At 51.5% G+C, this 17133-nt stretch overlaps 3 protein-coding genes across 3 annotated transcripts; all 3 read left to right on the top strand.

Annotated features, from left to right (window-relative positions):
• The first annotated feature begins 263 nt into the window (after nucleotides 1–263).
• Nucleotides 264–1214, top strand: LOC104291592 (olfactory receptor 52K2-like). The gene has a single exon (XM_009890844.1). The coding sequence runs from the start codon at nucleotides 264–266 to the stop codon at nucleotides 1212–1214; it is 951 nt and encodes a 316-aa protein (XP_009889146.1).
• A 6031-nt stretch (nucleotides 1215–7245) lies between these two features.
• Nucleotides 7246–8259, top strand: LOC104291591 (olfactory receptor 52K2-like). The gene has a single exon (XM_009890843.1). It carries the CDS (start codon nucleotides 7246–7248, stop codon nucleotides 8257–8259), a length of 1014 nt encoding a protein of 337 aa, XP_009889145.1.
• Nucleotides 8260–15057: 6798 nt separating this feature from the next.
• On the top strand, nucleotides 15058–15996 carry LOC104291589 (olfactory receptor 52I2-like). Its single transcript, XM_009890842.1, has one exon. The coding sequence runs from the start codon at nucleotides 15058–15060 to the stop codon at nucleotides 15994–15996; it is 939 nt and encodes a 312-aa protein (XP_009889144.1).
• The last annotated feature ends 1137 nt before the right edge of the window (nucleotides 15997–17133 follow it).

Below are 17133 nucleotides of genomic sequence, written 5' to 3'. Positions count from 1 at the left end.
CGGAGTGGAGAGGTGGCGACAACAGCCAGAGGCCAGCCCAGGATGGGCAGAGAGGTAAGATAACTCCCGTATGTTTGGGTTAAGACCATGTGCATTTGCATCTTGCCAATGACAGGACTGAGTGTACCTGGATAAGAGGCAGGAGGATATGACCACAGGTCTGTGTGGTTGGAGTCCATGGCAGTGCTTGCTACAGCTCTTTCTTCTCCCCATCTATGCCAGCTGTTCCTGTGGCTTCCCTTCCAGCTCTGCAGCAGTGCCTCATGTCCTACCCAAATCACTCCAGTGCCTCGTCCTTCATCCTGACAGGCATCCCTGGGCTGGAGGATGCTCAGTTCTGGATTGCCTTCCCATTCTGCACCATGTACTTCATGGCAGTGCTAGGGAACATCACAGTCCTCCTAGTGATTAAGATGGACCCAAGCCTGCACTTGCCTATGTTTTACTTCCTCTCCATGCTGGCTGCCATTGATCTCGTCCTCACCACTTCCATCATGCCCAAGCTCCTGAGCATCTTCTGGTTTCACTCCCACGAGATTGACTTTGGGAGTTGTGTGGTCCAGATGTTCTTCATTCACAGCTTCTCCACAGTGGAGTCCGGAGTCCTGCTCACCATGGCCTTTGACAGATACTTGGCCGTCTGCAGGCCCCTGCACTACTCTGCCATCCTGACTGGCCCCACCACTGCCAAGCTGGGTCTGGCTGCTGCAGTGCGTGGCATCGTCATCATCACCCCTCTGATGTGCATGGTGACCAGCCTGTCCTACTGCGGCCCCCGCGTCATTCACCACTCCTACTGTGAGCACATGTCAGTGGTGAAGCTGGCCTGTGGGGACACCCGGCCCAACAGCCTCTATGGGATCACAGTTGCCACTGTCGTGGTGGGCTTAGACTCCACCCTCATCGCTGTCTCCTACATGCTGATCCTGAGGGAGGTCATAGGTCTCTCCTCCAGAGAGGCTCATCTGAAGTCCTACAGCACCTGTGGCTCCCACATCGGTGTCATCCTGCTCTTCTACATGCCTGGGCTCTTCTGCTCCTACGCTCAGCGCTGGGGCCAGAGGATCCCTGTGCACATCCGCATCCTGATGGCTGACCTCTACCTGCTGGTGCCTCCCATGCTCAATCCCCTCATCTACGGGATGAGGACCAAGCCAATCCGGGAGCGGGTGCTGATCCTGCTCCGGCAGAGAAGGATCCAGCCCAGGTACTGACCCCAGGCCATCACTAATGCCAGCTGCGAAGGAATGGGATTTGGACCAGAGAACAATGGCAGCATGTTTGGGAGCAAAGAAAAAGCTTAAAAATCTGTCTACTGGAAAACTGGGATGATCTCTTCATCATCTTGGCCACACTCTGAAAGCTGGAGACACCATGGAAAATTTGACTGGTGAAACATTATTTTTAGAAAGTGAATTCTACATTCCTGTTCGGAGCGGAAAGATAACTCGTGTTTAACTGTGTCTGTGGTCATCCTCAGATCTGTATCCCCTCACGATTCTCCTCTTCATCTCAGCCCTTGAAAAAAGACTGTTTCCACTTTGGAAACGAAATTCTGTTGATGGATTCACCCCCCCCACGTGCCTTTTCCACCCAGGCTTTAACTCTCCATCTATTCACTTACTAGTTCTTAGCAGCTGCCTGGTCTCGGTGCCTGGCTATGAGGGGGGAGTGTGGGGTGTCTGTGTGCACATTGACACACGCACACTCATCCAGATGTTGGCCTAAACAGCTTTTGTTTTCCTCCCAGTTCTGTCTTAAAACCTTACTGAAGCATTTGCAGCAATCACAAAAACTCAGCTCGCTTGAGAACAGGGTCCACAAGTCACACTGAAACCCTGCAGTGGCACGTAAGGTTTTGTTCCTTTATTAGAAACACCAAAACATCATCAGCCATGAAATGTTGTTCTATTTTTTTTTCCCAAATATTTTAGTGAGGCTCCCTAACTTTCTACGTCGTGTCTCTTCCCTAAGCATGTAGGCACCTGCAATAGGGTTTTGAGAAGCTCCAGTTTTTCATAAGTCTTCACTTGCTTCTGAACTCCTGTGAGATCCTACTCCTGGGGTTTTGGCACTTTAGCAAACTGGCTCTCCTCTTTGGAGACCATGTAATTCTGCACGTGCTGCACTGCATGAGGGGAACACATCACTCCTTCCCCTGAACTAACGCTCGGGTGCGGCGTTGTGTCACAGAGAGCAGGAATTGTTGGCAATAGGGTGCGTAGAGCAGCTGGAGAGTGCAATGGCACAAGTCTCCTTTGCTTTAGGCAGATCTCCTTATGCAATGGACAGGGCCATAAACTGAAAAAATAAAAAAAAAAGCCTGCAGAGAGGGTCACCTCTGATCACCAGAGGCGAGGAGCAGTAGCGTGGATTAAAGCAAAGGAGAACAGGGGCTACACTCCTCTGGTTCTCCTCAGCAAACCTGTACCTAATTTTAACTACGATGGCAGCTCATCTCCTAACACTACGTCCTGACTTACCATCCCAGCTCTCCTTGTGCCTGCACCCTGTGGAAATCAGGGCACAGGAATTCCCTGAGTCTGGTCTCTACTGGAAGTCTGAGGTCCTGCATGGATCCTGCCTGAGCCAGAGAGGAAAGGAGAGCATTGCAAAGAGCTATGGTGGCCACCAAACCCAAGCTGGCAGGTATAAACTCAACTCTTTCAGTGGCTACTGACCCTGCTGCCTTTGGGTGCCCTCTGGACTACACAGTCCACCACCACCAGCCTTGGGAACAGCACAATCTACACAATGCCCAGCAACTAAATGATAATGCAGATCCTCCCGCCTGACTCAGAGACCAGACTCTTCCAACCCAGGTCTCGTAGTCCTGGTGCAAGTTGGGGCTGGAAAGCGCCAGTGCAAGGTGCGCTGCCAGGCAGCAGATTTGTTCCCCAGTCACAGTGTCTGCCTCCACTGCCATTGCCTGATGCTGCCAGGGTAGGATGCATTGCTCCCAGTATCACCCAACCTTCCTCTTCCCTGGGACACCCAACCAGGCTTGGTGCAGATCTTCTCATCCCCTTCAGGGAAGCAGTCCACTGCTTTCAGCAGCCCTGTCACCACACAGTGCCAGCCCTTTTTGGTCAGGCGGTTTTCAATGGCAAACCCTGACTCTGCAGAAGAAGGAGACTTAGACAAAATTATTCTCAATTAGGTCGAAGTGGCCAGAATTGGTCTGCCATGTGATTTCTATCTAGCTGCACACTTTCTGCTGTTGCCTTAGAGGATACAAAGCACGTGTGGGACAGGACATCCCTCCCCTGACTTAGAATCATAGAATCGTCTAGGTTGGAAGGCACCTTTAAGACCACCGAGTCCAACCGTCAACCTAACACTGCAAAGCCCACCGCTAACCCATGTCCCTCAGCACCATGTCTACCTGTCTTTTAAATACCTCCAGGGATGGTGATTCCACCGCTTCCCTGGGCAGCCTGTTCCAATGTTTGATAACCCTTTTGGTGAAGGAAGACTTTCAGCCTCTGATATGATGGAGACAGCCGGGAGCTCCATCTCATGGTCGAACAGACCATGGAAGGAGACCCAGACCTCATTTGCATCTGGAAAGATCCAGCATCTAGAAAAGAGGGAGCTGGCAACGCCAAGGTCAGGGACCCGTGTTTGGAAGGCTGAAGGGTCAAAGGACGAGGAAGAGTTCAAGCTACTGCAAAGGTTATAAGCACTACAGGGGATTGGCAACAACATCTTCTCAATTAAACAAACTGAATTAGGAGGTTAGTCAGTGCATGAAGGGATAGAGTGTACCATCAGCAAATTTGCTGATGACACAAAACTGGGAGGAGTGGCTGACACGCCAGAAGGCTGTGCTGCTTTACGGCGTGAGCTGGACAGGCTGGAGAGTTGGGTGGAGAGGAACCTGATGAAATTCAACAAGGGTAAGTGTAGGGTACTGCATCTGGGGAGGAATAACCCCACGCACCAGTACAGGTTTGGGGCTGACCTCCTGGAGGGCAGCTCTGTGGAAAGGGACCTGGGAGTCCTGGTGGACAACAGGATGCCCACGAGCCAGCAATGTGCCCTGGTGGCCAAGAAGGCCAATGGCATCCTGGGGGGCATCAAGCAGAGCATGGCCAGCAGGTGGAGGGAGGTCATCCTCCCCCTCTGCTCTGCCCTGGGGAGGCCACATCTGGAGCACTGTGTCCGGTTTGGGGCTCCCCGGGTCAAGAAGGACTGGGAACTGCTGGAGAGGGTCCAGCAAAGGGCTGCAAAGATGATGAGGGGATTGGAACATCTCTTCTTATGAGGAAAGGCTGAGGGACGTGGGGCTGTTCAGTCTGGAGAGGAGAAGACTGAGGGGGATCTCCTCAACGCTGATCAGTCCTTCAAGGGAGGTGCCGGGGGATGGGGACAGTCTGTTTCCAGTGGTGCCCAGTGAGAGGACAAGAGGGACCGGGCACAAAGGTGACCATGGGCAGTTCCATCTCCACCTGAGGAGGGCCTTCTCTGCTGTGAGGGCGGCAGAGCAGTGGCAGAGGCTGCCCAGAGAGGTGGGGGAGTCTCCCCCTCTGGAGCCATCCCAAACCCGCCTGGACGCCGTCCTGTGCCACTGCTGGAGGTGCCCCTGCTCTGGCGGGGGTGGGATGGGGGAGCTCCAGAGGGCCCTTCCAGCCCCCACCAGTCTGGGATGCTGGGATTCTGTGATCAGCAAGTCAGCTGCACATGGGCACGTGTATCGACCCATTTCTTGAGCCATGGGAAAGACACACCAGGGATTCCTCTCAGCAAAGTTATAAATGCTTCCGCAGCTAAAAGCTGCTGGGTCAGAGAAGGAGGCAAGACAGCTGGTGGAAGCGGGGCTGGGCAGCATCACTGCCACACGGTCTGGGTGAATGGGGCATACACCTGCTGGTTTCTCTGGACAAATCTGCAGCAGCAAGCCCGGTAGGTCATCCATTGGTGCATGCATTTTAAATAGAAACAGCACAGGAGGATTTGCTGCTGACGTCTTTTTTTTTTTTTTAAACTTAAAAAATATATCCATAAAAAAACATTAAGAGAAAAAAAAAGAGTTTGGAAAAGGCACCGTGACCCTCTCCACTCCCATACTTCTGGACCACATTCTCTACCAAAAAAAAGGACCATGAGTTTTGAAAAAAATCTTGGGCAACTTTGGCCTCTTGCAACAGAATATTCTCAGGCCATCTTGCACGTTGTCATGTCAGGGATTTTGCTTTACAGCTGAATAAATTTAAGGGTAGACTTTATCCCCAGGCATATATCTCTTGTTCTCCTCCATTCTGTTTGCTGCTTTCAGGAACGGGAACGTGTGGGCAGGGGGAGTGGGGAGGGAATGTGCGTGTTTGGGTTTTGAAGGTGTTTCTGCAGTAACTCCATGGACCACCTTCAGAAGTCTTACAGAACAGATAGGGACAAAACCAGATCGCATTTGGCAGCCTTGTCAATGGAAGGGTCATCCCTAACAGATCTTTGTCCTGCTTGGTCTTCTGCAAAAACGGAGCATCAGTCTCCTTGGGCACTGTAGCGCTGTTTTCATCAGTGCATTACTATCTTTGCTATTGGAGAAGTTTTCTTTAAGCCTAGACTGAATTTCTCCTACTCTTTCTGGGATTTAGACCCCTGATTTGGCCTTTCAGAGGACATGTAGGACAATTATTCCCTTCCACTTTACCATAGCCTTTAACATGTTTCAAGGCTCTTCTCAAGATCATACCCCAGCTGAGCCCTCAGCTCTCCAGCCAAGCTTGATCCTCATTTCTGAACTCCCTCTAGTTTGCCATTATTTTCCATAAAGTGCCTGCCACGGTGCACTTCAGTCTGCAGACCGCCCTGCAATCCTTTGCCCCTGCCCTTCATGTTCATCCTACCTGAGGGTGTTCCGTTGAAAAAGCAACTCTTAGAGTATGATTTGCTGAGAAACTTTACTTTAACTTGCTGACATGTTCTATAAATGACAAGAAAGAAAGCAAAAAGATTTACCTGGGAAGATCTACCCTTGATAATGTGATACTTGCTGGACATGTTATACTCGGCCTGGAAAGTACTGCTGGAAAACAGCAACTACTCTGGCTGAGAGAGGGGTTGCATCCCTGGGAAACAGAAACCCTGATGCCTCTCCTTCGCGAGGTGAAGGTGATGTGGGCAACTGGACCTCAAAAGTGTGTCAGTATGGAAACCACACATAAAGTGGAGCTCTTCGAAGGCTGGTCTTGGGCAAACTGTCATGCATCATCCAAGACCCCTTTGTGAGACCTTGACTGTTTGACTCAAACCAGGTACGGCCAAGAAAGGTTCTTTAAAGGAAGGTGTAAAGAGGAAAACCGATTGTTCAAGTAGGAGCTGAGCTCTGATCTCGTGAAAGGAGATAAAGGAGCAGGGACTCTTTTACTCAGCAAATGTCATGTTGGGTTGCGTGGCTTTAGACACACTGGGGTGCAAATGCCAGGGAGGGAAAAGTGTAATCAGATTTAATTTCGGAGGTGATATAAACTGTATGGGAACACACTGAGAGAGGAAGGTGGAGGTAATTTCCCAGCTGATGGATCAGGGTGGAGGGTTGGATCTGTCTTCCAGCAGATACATGAAAAGCAAAATACACAAGAATGCTGACAATCAGTTTTCCTGGGTAAGATAAGCTGTCACATCTAAAGCAACAGGCACTTTTCAGCTCCATCTTTCTAGATACAGAGCAAGACAAATGGGAGACAAAGATGGGAAATCAAATAGTCGGTGCTGATGGAGGGGTTAAAAATTGTCCTGAAGAACTTCCATCATCTGAGGTTTACTCACTTCCACATCTCATGGTGGCAGGTGGAAGTAGAACAAGGATTCAACTAACTCTTCTCTGACGGTTTTGATGTAGGAACTACGGGTCCTCAAATGACAGTAGCAAATGTCAGGCTCACAAGAAAGGGAAGGGGTTATTTCGCAAAAGGTGCCATCAGTTTGTGAAACTCCTTGCTAAAAGACAGTGTGGGTGTTAAGATGTTGCACAGAAGAGGCTAGATGGGTTTCTGGGGTGGGGTTAATTAAAATGGAAAAACCACATCCAGTCCAGGAAGTCCCTCAGCTTCAAATTGTTGGAAGCTGGGAAAGCAGCAGGAGAAGTGTCATGGTATGTTTTCTTTCTCATATTCTTCCTTAAGGGTCTGCTTTTGATGCTGGACATAGGATCTGGGGCTGGATGGACCTTTGGTGTCACCCAAGGTATGGCCGTCCTTCTGTGCCTGGGGTGTCCTCACTCAGGCTCCTGCAGTGACCACCATGCCCCACTCACGTCCCACCAACACCTCACTGTCGGAGCTGCACCTGACGGGCATCCCGGGGCTGCAGCACCTGCACCACTGGATCTCCATTCCCTTCTGCATCATGTACCTCATCGCACTGGCTGGGAACAGCACCCTCCTGTGCGTGATAAAGGCTGATCCCAGCCTGCACCTGCCCATGTTCCTCTTCCTGTCCATGCTGGCTGTCATTGACCTGGTGATGTCCACCTCCATCACCCCAAAAATGCTGGGCATCTTCTGGTTTCACTCCACCGCCATCAGCCTGGATGCTTGCCTTACCCAGATGTACTTTGTTCACGCTTTCTCCGTGATGGAGTCGGGGGTGTTGGTGGCAATGGCCTTTGACCGCTACGTGGCCATTTGCAATCCACTGCGGTACTTGTCCATCCTGACCAGCCCCATTGTGGCTGTCATTGGCTTGGCTAACTTACTCAGGGCTGTGGTTTTCATGAGCCCCCTCACCTTCCAGGTTCGCCGCCTGCCTCTCTGCAGCCCGGCAGTTGTGGACCACTCATACTGCGAGCACATGGCCGTGCTCAAACTGGCCTGTGGGGATGCTGCCTTCAGCAACACCTACAGCCTCTCTGTCTCCACCTACGTGGGCAGCTTTGACTCGCTGCTCATTGCTCTCTCATACACGCTCATCCTCCGAGCTGTGCTCAGCCTCTCCTCCTTGCAAGCCCGCAAAAAAGCTTTTAGCACCTGCGGCTCACACCTCTGCATCATGGCCCTCTTCTATGTCCCTGGGCTGCTCTCCATGTACATGGAAAGGTACCACCAGGATCTACCACCCCATGTCCAGGTCCTGTTGGCTGATGTCTACCTCCTCATCCCACCGGCATTCAACCCCCTGATCTATGGCATCAGGACAAAGCAGATTTGTGATGGAGCACGCAGGGTGATCTCTTGGAGGAGACCGGCAGCAGGAGGGATTGGGCCTGGCCTTCAGGCCACAGGGCTGGGACCCGTGAAGACCAAGTCCATTCCCTAGAATGGCCAAAACCTCTGCTGGACCGTGGTGTGGCTCTCAGTGTATGTTCAGAGCTGCAGGTGCCCCAGGAATTGTTGGTACCCACTGAACTCGGGGCAGCACCACGGGCTTCAGCTGGTTGTTCTCCTGCCTGTCCCTAGCACAAGGCAATGACCTTGGCACGGCACCTCTGGGTGGTCCAGTTCCCTCAGACCTCATAAGAACTGCAGCCACCGCCTGATCTTGTTCTGGCAAAATGACCCAGTGCAGCTGAACCACAGAAAATAGCTGTTTCCTTAACTTATCGCTTTATGTGCAGCAGAGCTGTGCCAAGAGAGGTAAGGGACATGGGATCACAGGACCATGGGGTAACTCAGGCTGCAAGGGGCCTCAGGAGGTCTACAGAACCTCCTGCTCAAAGCACGGTCACCTACGAGGTTGCTGAGAACATCCCCTCCCTCTCAGCGTAGGTCTGTCAGCCCTGGGGAGCAGGTACCCACACACAGTCACCACCGTCCTGACTGCACAACCACAGCAGATGCTTTATCTGTCCCTCACCGAAGTTAATCACCTGAACACCTCTCTGAGTCCCTCCCTTCCCCACCCCTACAGCAGGGCTGCCCCAGAGCATCCAGTGGCTGTCTCCTTGATGACTTCTTCATGCTCTAACAGGTAAAATCACCCCAGTGGAAGTGGTGGTTGGTCCCTCTGCACTGGAGAAGTGCCGTGGAGGCCAGCGCAGACAGCTGAGGTGCCCGCTGGTCTCTGGGCGTTGATGCACCTCTGCCCTGCACAGGGGCAGGAGGCTCCCGTTGCTCTGCCAGCCCTCTCCATGCACTGTGGAACTGGTTTTGCCTGGGATAGAGTTAGTTTTCTTCGTAGCAGCTTGCATGGGGCTATATTTTGGATTTGTGATGAAAGCAGTGTTGATGAGAACACACTGATGTTTTAGCTACTGCTGAGCAAGGCTTGCACAGCATCAGGAGACCTTTTCTGCTCCTCACCCTCCCCTCCCCCCCACCAGCAAGTAGCCTTGGGGTGCACGAGGAGCTGGGAGGGGACAGAGCCAGGACAGCTGACCCCCATTGACCGAAGGGATATCCCAAACCGTAGGGTGTCACACTTAGCCATAAAAACTGGGCGGGGGGAGGATCTCCAGGGCTGCCGTTGCTCGGGGACTGGCTGGATAACATTCGGTTGGTGCAGAACAATTATATTTTTGGCATCACTTCTTTGTCTGCGTTTTGTTTTCTACTGACATTGTTGGTCTCTTTTTTTTTTTTTTTTTTCATTTTTATTACTAAACTGTCTTTATCGCAACTCATGAGTTTTCACAGTTTTACTCTTCTGATTCTCTCCCCCATCCCCCCGGGGAGCAGAGGAGGGGTGAGCGAGCGGCTGTGTGGGGCTGAGCTGCCTACCGGGGTTAAACCACAACAGCCACGGATGCCATCCTCCTGCGGGGCTCTGTAGCAGGAACGCTGGTCGGTGCTGGGTGCCAAGGCTGTTGGGTTGTGTGATCAAAGGCTCGCCTCCATAAACCCGAAGGAGCAGAGGAATGTGGCAGGCAGGAGAACCCCAATGTCCCCCTCAGAGGCAGCAGAGCCCGCAGGCCCGCTGCTCCCTAGGCTGTCCCAGGAGGATGTTCAGCCCACGGCCAGGTGTGAGACCTCCAAGTTAGTTCATGGTGATGGGTCTCCCTCCTCACGAACTCCCTGCCTACAGAGCAGGGGGACAATCAGACCATGTTGGGACTTTGCGGTGCTTGTAATGGGATGTTTAGGGGAGAAACCAAAGGGAATGGGGAGGGTCAGGGTGGATGGGGGGCAAACGAGTGTGGGAAAACAGAGGGATAAGAGGATGAAAGGGTCCAGTCGCATGTAAACAGGCTGTTGGTCAACGTGCTTGTCTCTCCACGCCTGGTGCCTGATCAGCACAGCCTGTCCTGTCTTCTCATTAAACTCCATTTCTAACAACATCCCTGAGTGAGGGTCCCCTAATCTGTGTGAGCACCGAGGGCTGAGTACCAACCGCTGGAGTGGAGACCATGGACCATAGGGGCCCACGAGCCAGCAACTGGAGAGACTGGGGTATGTACATCACTGTGCAATCACCAGCAAACATCAAGCAGGACCTGCCAGAGAGTAAGCTGAGATTTGGGAACCAGGTATGAGCGAGGCTGTAAGTCTGGGCTGGATGGTGGAGAGACCAGAGGGCTTGAGTTGCTACTGGGGGAACCAGGAGGGTCTGAAGTACACTACTGCAGAGACCATGAGGTCAGCTACTGGCGATGCCGTAGGACTCAGCCAGCTACTGGAGAGACCTCTTCGCCTGTGTGTATGTGCATGAGGCAACTGGGGAGACCAGGGATCCAGGGCCAGATACTGTGTAGACTCAATGTCTAAGCACAGCTACTTAGAGGGATCCATATTATATACATGTATATACAATTGTATATATATACAATGTCCTCTAAAGGTATTCATCATAACCAGCCAGAGAGGAGCACAAGATCAGGCCGTTGATGCTGTTCGTGTGTGTGTTTTCAGTCTGTGTTGACTTGTGTGGCTGACGGGTCTCCACTTGCAAACAACCTGGGGCAGGGTCCGTGTTGGCTCCCTGAGGTCCAGATCAGCAGCCAGGAATCTCCTGGGTGCAAAAGCAATAAACACACAGACATGTATGACATGACGTGTGCCAAAGTGTGTGAGAAGTGTGGGGGACCTCCCTTGGGAAGAAAGTCTTGCTTTGGGTGTTCTGAAACCTTGTGATCTGCCACTGAGTGGGAAGAAAGTCTTGCTTTGGGTGTTCCGAAACCTTGTGATCTGCCACATATCAACCAGAGACGTGAACTCCAAGCAAAACAGCCTAAATCTAAGAGTTTTTCTTGAAAGCATGCTCCCTACGTGCAGTCCAACACTGTATCCCTGCCCTGGCGCATGACCTGACCACTGAAGACTTTCCCTCTTCTCGATGAGACACAGTGCCATTTTGTGTGTCTGGAAAGGAGAAACTGACATCCAACACGCAGAGATACCTGCAGGGTGGAGGGGCAGGTGCGTTTCTGGCTGGCTGGGTTTGTTCAGGTGTGGAGAAGACATCAGTCCCTGGAGGGAGGAGAGGCCAAGAAAATTGTGTACATAAGACCACGGCAGTAGAGATAATACTGAGTCCACATGGAGCTGAGCGATGGATGGTAGAAACGCCTTGTCCTGAACAGGCTCTCAGCGGTAGCTCTTATGGGCTGCTTTGAGGTGGAAGCTCTGACAGACTGAAGCATCCCAAATGTCAGGGCTGATGCACCCATCCTACATCAGGTCTGTGTCTCCCAGACATGCTCCCAGGCCCTCCAGGGCAGCTGGATGGTTGGAGCAGAGTTCATGGGACAAGGCAGCTCACATGGGAACAGAGGATGTGTTGGAGGCTTCATGCCCATGTCACACCCTGAGCGCACACACACATTCTTCTGGGAAAGTGCTGTGTTGGAGAAAGGACACAGGGGCTGTGAAGAAAGTGCTCTTATGGCAGGGAACGCATCTGCAGAACAAAACCCCCACTTTAGGAAAACCTCCCCTTTCTGACAAAATCTCTAGGAATGATATTCCCTCTACATCACAAATGACTGTGTCTTCATCTCCTCCCTCATCTCACGCGCCCCTCATTGCTGAGCCCCTGTGCTGAACAAATCCTGTGCTGTTCACCCAGATTTTAGGGTGGCAAGAAGCATTGAGAGTGGAGACAGGACAAGGCAGAAGAGGTTCTCGGTGGGACAGAGCTGGGATGGAAGCTCTCTGGGACAGTCCCGCCTCTTCCCGTAGTGCTGCGTTTGTATGGCCCTGGCAGAGACCAGTCACCGCAGGAAAACGAGTGTACCTGCTTGCCTTATACCAGGTAGGACAACTTTATATGGATGACAGGAAAATAAAGGATGAGCTCCACTTTAGAGTGATGTTCCTCTTGTACTTCTGCTTACACATAGGTTCTCATCTGCACTTGCCCCATAATCTTTTTTTGGAAAATAAGCTGAAAAATTAGGGAAAATTAGGAATTTATTCCCTAATGAGCTGTCATTCTGCCAATGACTCCTAAAGGCAGGCCTCACACCTGCTGGAGGCTCACCATCATGTGTGGTTTCCTTATGCATGATCAGAAGGCATCGTTCCTCAGCTGCGTACTGCGTGGTGCAGCCAAGGCTCAGGACCTGCTGTGAGATCCCACCTCCCTGTGTGAATTCTTGCACAAACTCCTTTCAGGGAGATATCAGGGTTTGCTGTAATGGTTCTGAGTGGAGAGAAGAGTTCCACTGGGTTTTCAACCCAGAGTTTCCAAGCCATCTTGCTCTCTCTGGCTAAACCAAAGGGATTTTTCCCCACCTCAGATGGAGTTAATTTACATTTTGTGCATTGGTCTCATGGGCAGCCGGCAGGCTCTGGAGACTGCCATAACCCTGAGACTCCAACGGTATGACACTATGAGGGAGAGCTAATAAAAGAAGCTGAAGCAGTCTTGAAAATTTCCATCTCCTCATAGGACAGACAACCTAATCTCTGCGTCCTCAATCGGCTGTCCCTTAGGGTATTTCCAGAGGATGGATTAATACCCCAGCGTTGCTGCACTCGGAGATACACAGAGATGTTCTGCTGCAGCCCTACAGGTGACAGTCCTACAGGTGAGACAGATACCTGTGCTTATCCTTGTCGGCAGACCAGGATAAGAAGCCTTTGCTCAGGCTGCAAAGCTCATCCGTGCTGTTTTTCCATCTCCCAGGGCAAGAAGTCCCAGTGGTCAGGGTTCTTCAGTACTGCTGCAATACTGATAACACTGCTGTGCCAGGCACTGGCTGCAGAAAAGAGCTTCTGGAAGCAAATATGCTCTTGCCTTGGATGTAGGCACCTGGGGATGTGGCTCTGGGTTCAGACACACGTACGTGCCTGGAGGTAGTTGTCTACACATGCTTGTGTGCATGAGTGCTTGGTGTCTAAGCACTGAGTACAGCCAGTGGAGATCCAGCCCTTATGGCCAGCGGATCCTGGAGAGCACCTCAGCTCACTTAGGGCAGAGACACACGTTTAGGGAGTCAGTTGCTCTGTGGACTCCATGCTCGAGCTCATCTCTGACTGCAACATGGTCTCAGACCCTCAGGGCGTCATTCCGCTTGCTCTTACTTGGATGCTACAGCCACTTGAGATGCCTCCAGGTACCCAAGGCATCCATGTGGGAGAGGCAGACCATCACCCAGGGTCTGCAGGGACCTGCACCCTGCTGGGTGTAAAGGAGATAGAGGCCAAGTGGGACACACCTCGGGGGTCTCAGAGGGCTCTAGGTGCCCATGTTTAGGCAGCTGAACCATGCCCTGAGTCTTTGCGGGGGGACCTTCTTGTAGACCCTGGGATCCGTTGTGTTAAGCCCATCCCAGGGTGCGCAGCTCTGCTTTGCAGCAGGGGCTGGTCCGAAGGCTGGTTGGTGTCACGGGCGGTATGTGGGTCTGCTCAGGAGCACGGGTGGGTGAGGCAGCCACGGGTCACCCTCACTGCTCAAATCTGGAGTCCCACCTGACTCCTGCAGCTACTGGTTACCAGGATGCAGAGGGTCAGTGCAGGGCAATTACGTGCAGTGCTACAGCCTCTAAAATGTCCTGATTTGCAGACATTTAGGCCAGAAGGTAAGTGCTTCTGTCCTGACCAGTCTTTTCAGCCAGAAGCTCCTGCAGCAACCCCAAACCTGGGGCTAAGCCACAGTCTCTATTGTAAAACTTCAAGTGTTGTGTTTCCTTAGTGTCTCCTAATGTCTTCTCTATTTCTATTCTGAACTTGTCTAGCTTCTGCTTCTCCCTACTGCCACACTGGCCACGTCTAATGTTAAATTTTGTCCTAAATGATCCTTTAGCGGGATTGTACGTGGGTGAATTTTACTCCTTTGTCACTAACATGGGTATTGCCAACCACAAGCCACCCCACAGCTTGCTGCTTGCTAAAAAGCTACTGGTGGATGATCGTCCAGGCGGTTTCTCTTAACAGCCACAGATCTGGCATGGTTGTCACCTGCCTGGTCTTTGCCACTGCGTGAGGAGAAGCAGCAGAAGCAGTAGCAAAGTTCTGGCACAAATGTATGTGCAGATTCTGCCCACCATACTCAGACTCTTCCTCTTGTCCCCGAGTTTCTCTATTACCTTCAAGCTTCTCTGACAGAATAAAACCTCAGAAATCATTATTTTCCTTTGACTACCACCTGGTTTTGCAGGCTTCTCTCACAGGTGAATGACAGAATGAAGACAGAGCAGCAAAAAGCGTTTTCATAATCATGCCTGATGTCCCTGAGCACTTTCTGAGACCACTTTTTGCGCTACGAATTTGGAGGAACTTCCTATATTGAGCCCATTGCAGGGAAGCCAGGACTGCTCAGGCAGAAGTGCTGTCTGAGGGAAGCTGGATGCTGACCTGTTTCTCTCCTCTTGCAGCTTATTTCAAGATGTAAGCTGAGCAGTGGTGAGCAACCAACAAAGAAATAAGCCTTTCACAAGCAACGGACTGTAAAAGTCCCTTGGTTATCCCAGTGGCACAACTTGAAATATGAACTTCTTCACCTTGTAGGAATTTTCAAGCCATAACATCCACATTTATTCATTATTTCTGATCCATTCCACCTACCTGGTCATGTTATGCTGTTGTGCTTCCGTCTCACACATCCAAGTAACGATGTGGATTCCTGATTTGGCTCTTGCACTGAGGCAGAGTCCCCACCTTATACCCCTTAGCTCTGGACGTCTCAGGGCTCAAAACTTGGCACTTTTTTTTAAACACAAAAGCAAGATTCTCCTGCATGGCTTCTGAACCCTTCGACCACCCCAACAGCTCTTTCGTCCTTTTGGGTGTCCCCAGCCTGGAAGCTTTCCCCACTTGCTTGGGCATCCTTTTCTGCTCAGGCTATATCATCACCTTGGTAGGAAATGGTGTAGTTTTGCTTGTCATTGGGCTGGACAACTCCCTGCGTGACCCCATCCATTGCTTCCTGGCCATGCTGGCCATCATCGATGTGGTGATGGTGACATCCGTTGTCCCCAAGATGCTGAGCATATTCTGGCTGAAGTCTATGGAGATTGGTTACATGGCCTGTTTTGTTCAGATGTTCCTTGTTCACTCCACAACGTCACTGGAGTCGGGAGTGCTCCTGGCCATGGCTGTTGATCGTTACATTGCAATTTGTCACCCCCTCAGGTACCAAGCCATCTTGAATCGCCAAACAATTGCCCAAATAGGCCTGGCCATTGTGGTGAGAGCTCTCCTTTTCATGGTCCCCTTGACAGGGATGGTGACCAACCTTCCCTATTGCCGTTCCCGTGTGGTTCCCCATTTGTACTGTGAGCACATGGCCGTGGCGAAGCTGGCATGCACCGACCCCAGACCCAGCAGGCTTTACAGTGTGGCTGGGTCCTCTCTCATAGTAGGGATGGACATGGCTTTCATTGCTGCGTCCTATGGGATGATCCTTAAAACTGTCCTGGGGAAGAAATCATGCTGGAAGGCCTTCAGCACCTGCGGGTGCCATATCTGCGTGCTGCTGCTGTATTATATCCCTGGGATGGTCTCCATATACGCACAGCAGTTCGGCAGCGGTGTATCCGTGCAAGCACAGGTTCTGCTGGCTGATCTCTATCTGACCCTCCCCACCATGCTCAACCCCATCGTTTACAGCGTAAGGACCAAGCAGATCCGTCAGGCAGTGCTCAGAATGCTGTTTTCCAGGAAGGTTCGTGCCTGACGCAGTAGTCAGTGGTTTTCCAGCTGTATTCAGCTATGCAAAGACAACACGAATTTCATTCCCATTGAGTGCATGCGGTGAACAGAAGCAATGAGGGGAGAGGGGAGGACTCACTGGCTTAAATGATGATACGAGACCCTGCTCTGTGATGAGAGTTTTTGGGACTAGGATCATTAGCAAATACCAGAGTCCTATTTCCCTTCCTCCTTTCCAGGTGATACAGAGAAGTAAGCCACCACCTTTGAGTTTTGAGATGTTCCTGATGCCATGAACGTCTCTGATAATTTAAAGCAACTTTTCAGGGCTCGGTATATTTGTGTAAATACACAGATTCTATTCCAAATGAGGAAATTTCTTCTATGCTGTCTTCTTTAGTCCCTGCTGGACCATCAGGGCTAGCAATAGGAGACTGTCACACACTGCAGGTGCCATAGCCACAGAGGCTCTCCTCCTTGGGCCTCTATTGCACAAAAGGCTGACCCTCACTGAGCACAGACCAGCTTTCCTGGGTTTCTGGGTCATGATGGAAACTGAACGTCTTCAAAACTGATCTCCTCGAAGCATTCTGGCCATCCAACAGTTCACACCAGCTGGGTGAGGAAACCAAAGTGGGAAGATGCACAATGGTGCTTATCACTGTATCTAGGTGTCCACACCTTGTAACGGTGGAAATAAACACTGACTCTGCTTGGGGATACTTACCAATCTTGTGTCTGCTTGATGTCATGACCATAAGTCCATGAATAGATAAATCTAGCATGTCTTGCAGGCCTGAATCATAGAATAATAGAATCATAGAATGGTTTAGGTTGGAAGGGACCTTAAAGATCATCGAGTTCCACCCCCCCTGCCATGGGCAGGGACACCTCCCACTAGACCAGGTTGCCCAAGGCCACGTCCAGCCTGGCCTTCAACACCTCCAGGGATGGGGCCTCACCGACCTCTCTGGGAGACCTCTTCCAGTGCTTCACCACCCTTAAACCTGCCCTCTTCCAGTTTAAAGCCATTCCCCCTCGTCCTGTCACTCCATGCCCCAGTAAAAAGGTCCTCTCCAGCTCTCCTGGAGCCCCTTTAGGCACTGGAAGGCGGCAATAAGATCTCCCCAGAGCCTTTTCTTCTCCAGGCTGAACAGCCCCA

This window comes from Charadrius vociferus, unplaced genomic scaffold (genome assembly GCF_000708025.1).
Source record: "Charadrius vociferus isolate BGI_N301 unplaced genomic scaffold, ASM70802v2 scaffold138, whole genome shotgun sequence".
In the NCBI taxonomy this organism is placed as follows: domain Eukaryota; kingdom Metazoa; phylum Chordata; class Aves; order Charadriiformes; family Charadriidae; genus Charadrius; species Charadrius vociferus.
This window is presented reverse-complemented; position numbering and strand designations above follow the sequence as displayed.

Coding starts and splice junctions, on each gene's coding strand:
- LOC104291591 (XM_009890843.1), top strand. CDS start 7,246: ATGCCCCACTCACGTCCCACCAACACCTCACTGTCGGAGCTGCACCTG.
- LOC104291592 (XM_009890844.1), top strand. CDS start 264: ATGTCCTACCCAAATCACTCCAGTGCCTCGTCCTTCATCCTGACAGGC.
- LOC104291589 (XM_009890842.1), top strand. CDS start 15,058: ATGGCTTCTGAACCCTTCGACCACCCCAACAGCTCTTTCGTCCTTTTG.